The sequence below is a fragment of the Salvelinus sp. IW2-2015 genome, linkage group LG5 (genome assembly GCF_002910315.2).
Source record: "Salvelinus sp. IW2-2015 linkage group LG5, ASM291031v2, whole genome shotgun sequence".
In the NCBI taxonomy this organism is placed as follows: Eukaryota; Metazoa; Chordata; class Actinopteri; order Salmoniformes; family Salmonidae; genus Salvelinus; species Salvelinus sp. IW2-2015.
The window spans coordinates 13125041-13131817 of NC_036844.1; the positions used below are offsets into that span (position 1 = coordinate 13125041).

At 40.1% G+C, this 6777-nt stretch overlaps 1 protein-coding gene across 1 annotated transcript in view; it reads left to right on the forward strand.

The window, feature by feature from the left end:
- Positions 1-373: 373 nt before the first annotated feature.
- Positions 374-6777, forward strand: part of LOC111963938 (small glutamine-rich tetratricopeptide repeat-containing protein beta-like) — a 20627-nt gene continuing 14223 nt past the window's right edge. Inside the window, exons 1-7 of the mRNA XM_023987537.2 lie at positions 374-530; positions 1787-1891; positions 2609-2712; positions 2902-2983; positions 3169-3268; positions 3624-3728; positions 3945-4083. Coding sequence (XP_023843305.1) covers positions 1792-1891; positions 2609-2712; positions 2902-2983; positions 3169-3268; positions 3624-3728; positions 3945-4083 — 630 coding nt within the window. The 5' untranslated portion in view covers positions 374-530; positions 1787-1791. The remainder of the gene's footprint in view (positions 531-1786; positions 1892-2608; positions 2713-2901; positions 2984-3168; positions 3269-3623; positions 3729-3944; positions 4084-6777) is intronic.

Consider the following 6777-nt stretch of genomic DNA (forward strand, 5'->3'; position numbering starts at 1 on the left):
ATGCTAATTAGCATTTGCGAATATGAGAGTAAATAGAGCCAAATATATTGATAAAAGTCTTCTTGTCAGAGAGATTTACATGGTTATCAAATTGTCACGCCACAGTAAGCCTACACGAAACACAGCCTTTATTTTAAGTGTTTCTAATATTCCCAAAGGGAAACATTTATGGTAGAAAAACGATTGGAACCATTTTCCTGTTTGACAGCTAGGTTTTGTGGGTATTATGACACCTCCACTGTGGGGCTCTATTCATGTGGAATTAACAAACACAACCACGACTTTGACAGTAGCCTACTTGCACAGCGTTCGACACACTACAATTCGTATCGAAAACGTGACAGCAGCAAGTTCATGACGTTTTCTACGTGCAATTCGCAAAACCCTCTCTTATTCAACCTCTCCTCTTCACAGCTCCAGTAGTGCTACTGAATCGGMTTACTTCCGTTGTAAATGCGCAGGCGCCAGAGATGCATCAATCTGAGAAGTTCTCATGACGCGATAGCAGGGACAGCTGCAAAATATCTCAGGTAGGTGGGCGCACTGGGCGGGGTCGTCGAATGGCATCCCTTGACTCGATGTTGTTATTTACAATGTTACAGTACTGTATTTAGAAGGATAGGAATGAGCAGTGGAGCTGGCTTTGTTTTTCTCCCTTGTATAGGCAGCTTTATTATAGCGATGCTCTGCCATTATAGGTTGCAGACTGCACTGCATGGGTAGAGAGGCGCACTTTCGGTGATGATCAGGGAAGATTAATGTATTTGGACACGCTATGTAAATAATAAATATATGTCTGTTATCAAAGACTGCTATTTACTTTAGATAAGGATGCATTAGGTTGACATGGGATGAAAATCCCAAGTGCGGTGTAGCTGGCATTAGCAGCTACACCGCATCATCCCATGTCATCACTACATCTTTTCTTTTGTTATGAGGCTGATGTCAACAGAACAGAGGGCTAGAGTTGCCTTGCTTTGAAATGTCAAACAAGCATGATTATACATTTGAGGGTTTTACAATTARGCATGGTTGCAAAACTGTCAATGATACAATAGAGAGAATTCATTAAAATGTATGTTTGTATTATGCCATTCCAAACATTGATTGTGTCATAATTTATTTCAGTGCAATGTCAAGTAATATCCCATATTCTTCTATCTAATAATATGGGAAAACATGGGTTCCCTGTTGTGTATATTATGGATKATTTATAATGGCACACCTGGTTGTGCTTGATGTTTATGCAGTACTACTGTACAGTAATGCAAGATRCTCAGTATTAGTATTGTAAATATGTTTCACCATCCAAAATTAAAATGAGTAGACAATAGATATGAAAAGACTACCAAATCCCAACGCTACAAGTGTGTATCACATTGAAATCTGAATTATGTTGAATAATCTGAAGGATTCATGAACTGTAAGACACATTTCAGTTGAAGGCATTCAGTTGTACAACTGACTAGGTATCCCCCTTTCCCTGACTCATACAGAATGGCTTATACACACACTCAACTTCCCTCTTGAGTTGTCTTGGAAACAGACCTGCATCTTACCACAGGCAGTAAAGTATTATATTTGGTGCAATGTATTAACAACTTGGCTCCAATGTACCACATTACAGTGGCTTGAGCTAATCATACTGTAAGGGAGTCCAGTAACAATAGAACTGTCATAAAACAAACATTCGTGACGCTTATTCTAGTTTGAATGAACTCTACAGCCTCTCACTGTGTGGGATTCTATTCTATGTATCCCTAAATGCTATATTATTTTTTTGCAGCGAAAATGGCAGTGGAGAAGCGCTTGGCATTCTCTATTGTGCAGTTCCTGCGAGATCAAACTCACTGTGGTGCTTTGAATTCCGATGAGCAGGAAAGCCTCGAAGGTAGATCAGCGTAGGATCACTCTCCGTTTATGAAAATACTGTACCCTGCTCTCTCCAATTCAGGGATTTGTACACTTGGTTGGTGACTCAGTTGTGGGTGGACTACAATAACATGTGCACTATGTCTTCTTATCAAATGGACCCACAGATAACTGCCAAAATAAAATAAACACCTACATAAATTGTCATAATAGGGTGTTGGGCCAACATGACCCACCAGAACAGCTTCAATATGCWTTGGCATAGATGCTACAAGTGTCTAGAASTCTCTTGGAGGGATGCGACACCATTCTTCCACAAGAAACTCCATCATTTGGTGTTTTGTTGGTGGTAGAAAACGCTGTCTCAGCCACCACTCCAGAATCTCCCATAAGTATTTAATTGGGTTAAGCTCTGGTGACAGAGACAAACACACACAACAACAACTTTAAACCCCCTATGCTCCTTTGCGACCCCTCTTTCAAAGTCACTGAGATCTCTTCTTCTAGCCATGGCAGCCACAATAATGGGCAACTGGGCATTTTTATACATGACTCTAATCATGGGATGGGATGTTAATTGCTTAATTAACTCAAGAACCATACCTGTGTGGAAGCACCTGCTTTCAATATCTATATCTCAAGTGTTTCCTTTATTTTGGCAGTTACCTGTATAACAATAAAATAAACAGCTCAGTGTTGACTATTGTGTTATTACAACACCGTTTTRCCCTTGTAGTTGCAATACAATGTTTGGAGACCACCTTCAAGATCAACTCCAGTGACTGTCATCTCGCAGCACCACAACCTCTKACTGAAATATTCCTCAATTCTCTCCTCAAGGTGGGGTTACTCTCTGATTCTCTACCTTATTTCAACCTCTTTTACCTTAACTACAACATTAACGTGTCTGTGTGCAGTTCATCAATCATTCTCAAATCAGTAACCTCACAATCAGTAAACTACAATAATGTATAATGTATATTAGGCTTTATTGATATTTTACTTTATCTGTCATTGTATTTTCCTCAGAATGATCAGAATAACCCGGCGCCACCAGAGACGTCCCCATCACCAGAAGACACAGAGAGGGCAGAACAACTGAAGAATGAAGGTACCTCGCACTGTTTTAATATGTAGTGTAGACGTATGATAAATACACTTTGGATGAGTGCAAACTCAGTTTAAGTGCACTTCCGTTTTCCTTCAGATTGACAATGTTTTGTAATGTTGTCGTAAAATCTGTCAGTAGACGTGACCTGATCATCAGGCTGAAATAAAACGCCATTTRATTTTCAGGGAATAATCACATGAAAGAGGAGAACTACAGCTGCGCGGTGGAATGCTACTCTAAAGCCATCAATCTGGACCTCCGAAACGCTGTCTACTACTGCAACAGGTACACACAACCGCTTCTGAAATGGAGAAGTATTAATACTGTATTCAAATGAGAAATATATAACATAYCACCTAAATTATGTCTGTATCTATTGTGTTTTTATACCAACTATATTGGTAATTATTTGTAAAACTGTGACAATAACTCATGTTATGCTTGTACTATACATAGATAATGCAGTCACAGTTACACTACTGTCTGAGCTGAAAGACATAGTGGCATACACATCTGGTGAACCAGACTACTAGGCAGGCACACAGCTGCTGCAGCCTTTGCATATGCCTGCCTTATTGATCTGAGTGCAAATAAATGAACCTGAGCGTCTGGTTGTGTCTGGCTGTTGTCATCACRGCAGGGCTGCAGCCCACAGTAGACTGGGTAACTACACAGAAGCAACGGGGGACTGTGAGAGGGCCATAGGGATCGACCCCAGCTACAGTAAAGCCTATGGGAGAATGGGGTGAGTTAGACATGGGAGAGTAGTGGAAATGTTGTTTACAATGTCTAGTCYTGTATCATTTGAGGAATATGGCATTGCTTTTTGGAACTTTGTTTACAGAGCAATAGCAGTATCTGGTGATAATGCAAGAATTTGGCTTGAAAATAGCTATTGTTTTGCTCTGGAGTTAAATTTACTGCACTTCTCCAATGTCTCTTATTCCCTGTGTGTCTCTAGATTGGCATTTACTGCTATGAATAAGTACCCAGAGGCCATCTCCTACTTTAAGAAAGCTCTGGTGTTAGATCCAGAGAACGACACCTACAAATCCAACCTGAAGATTGCTGAGCAAAAGCAAAAAGAGGCAGTCAGTCCTGTAAGTAGTGCTGTTTTACCTCCTTGTGTGATTTCATGTCTGAAGGTCAATCTAAGCAAAAACACTGTTAACACATGTAATATTATATCATTACTCCCCTACAAATACTGTCACTACAGCTCCAATAATGGACACTTTATTTACATGTGAACACAACTCTAGAGTTCTTCATGTACTATTAAATGTGTATCTTATATCCCACAAGWATTCAAGTGTGTCAAGATATCCCAATTGTGTCAATAGCTTTATCAGACACATTTAATATTCCTGCTTTTAGCAGTGGTWCAAAATGATATCATACTGAACCTACAGACGGATTTATCTTGTCCGATTCAGCGTCAAACTGTACTATGAAACAAAGATTAATTATATAAAGAATGATAGTCAAACGCTTTGGAGCACCTTAAATTAAATTTTAAGCAAAAAGGCAAACTTGGCTCCATCATTCATTGAATCAGATGGTTCAATCAAAAAAAAGTCATTTCACTACACAAGTATAGCAAAGCACKCTTTACTGGCTCAAACAGCCTACCTATCAGCCTGTTACCAACCCTTCGTAAACTTTTTGAAAAAATTGTGTTTGATCAGATACAATGCTATTTCACAGTAAACAAATTAAAAACAGATTTTCAACACGCTTATAGCAAAGGGCATTCAACATGTTCAGCACTTACACAAATTATTGATGATTGGCTGAGAGAAATTGATATTACAAATATTGTGGAAGCTGTTTTGTTAGACTTCAGTGCTCATCATGATCTGACATTATCGATCATGATGACTTTAGATCCCCTGCTCTATTGTGGATCGAGAGTGGATCGAGAGTTACCTGTCTAACAGAACACAGAGGGTGTTCTTTAATGGAAGCCTCTCCAACATAATCCAGGTTTAGTGAGGCATTCCCCAGGGCAGCTGTCTAGGCCCCTTCATTTTTTCACTCTTTACTAATGACCTGCCACTGGCTCTGAGTAAAGCCTGTGTGTCTATGAATGCTGATGACTCAACACTATACACGTCAGCTACCACAGCAAGTGAAATCACTGCAAGCAAAATTAACAAAGAGCTGCAGACAGTTTCAGAATGAGTAGCAATAAATAACTAAAAGCATTGTATTTGGGACAAATCATTCACTAAACCCTAAACCTCAACTAAMTCTTGTAATGAATAATGTGGAAATTGAGCAAGTTGAGAAYACTAAACTGCTTGGATTAACCCTGGATTGTAAACCATCATGGTCAAAACATATTGATGCAACAGTAGCTAACATGGGGAGAYGTSTGTCCATAATAAAGCGTTGCTCTGCCTTCTTAACAACGCTATGAACAAGGCAGGTCCTACAGACCRTAGTTTTGTCGCACCTGGACTACTATCWWGTCGTGTGGTCAGGTGCCACAAAGAGGGACTRAGGAAAATTACAATTGGCCCAGAACAGGGCAGCACGGCTGGCCCTTAAATGTACATGGAGAGCTATGTGTACACTGGCTCAAAATAGAGGAGAGATTGACTTCATCACTACTTGTATTTGTGAGAAGTATTGACATATTGAATACTCCGAGCTGTCTGTTTAAGCTACTAGCACACAGCTCAGACACTCATGCATACCCCACAAGACGCCAGAGGTCTCTTCACATTCCTCAAGTCCAGAACAGACTATGGGAGGCGCACAGTACTAAACTACCGGTCAAAAGTTTTAGAACACCTACTCATTCAAGGGTTTTTCTTTATTTTTACTATTTTCTACATTGTAMAATAATAGTGAAGACATAAAAACTATGAAATAACACATATGGAATCATGTAGTAACCAAAATATATTTGAGATTTGAGATTCTTCAAATAGCCACCCTTAGCCTTGATGACAGCTTTGCACACTCTTGACATTCTCTCAACCAGCTTCATGAGGTAGTCACCTGAATGCATTTCAATTAACAGGTGCGCCTTCTTAAAAGTTCATTTGTGAAATCTCTTTCCTTCCTAATGCGTTTGAGCCAATCAGTTGTGTTGTGACAAGGTGGGGGGGTATACAGAAGATAGCCCTATTTGGTCAAATACCAGGTCCAAGAACAGCTCGAATAAGCAAAGAGAAACGACAGTCCATCATTACTTTAAGACATGAAGGTCAGTCAACACGGAACATTTCAAGAACTTTTAAAGTTTCTTCAAGTGCAATCGCTATGATGAAACTGGCTCTCATGAGGACCGCCACAGGAATGGAAGACCCAGAGTTACCTCTGTTGCAAAGGATAAGTTCATTAGAGTTACCAGCCTCAGAAATTGCAGCACAAATAAATGCTTCACAGAGTTCAAGTAACAGACATCGCAACATCAACTGTTCAGAGGAGACTTTGTGAATCAGGCCTTCATGGTCGAATTGCTGCAAAGAAACCACTACTAAAGGGCACCAATAAAAGAAGAGACTTGCTTGGGCCAAGAAACACGAGCAATGGACATTAGACCGGTGGAAATTTGAGTCCAAATTTGAGATTTTTGGTTACAACCGCTGTGTGTTTGTGAGATGCGGTGTGGGTGAATGGATGATCTCCGCAGTGTATTTCCCACCGTAAAGCATGGAGAAGGAGGTGGGGGTGCTTTGCTGGTGACACTGTCTGTGATTTATTTAGAAGTCAAGGCACACTTAATTAAGCAGCATGGTGACTACAGCATTCTGCAGCGATACGCCATCCGATCTGGTTTG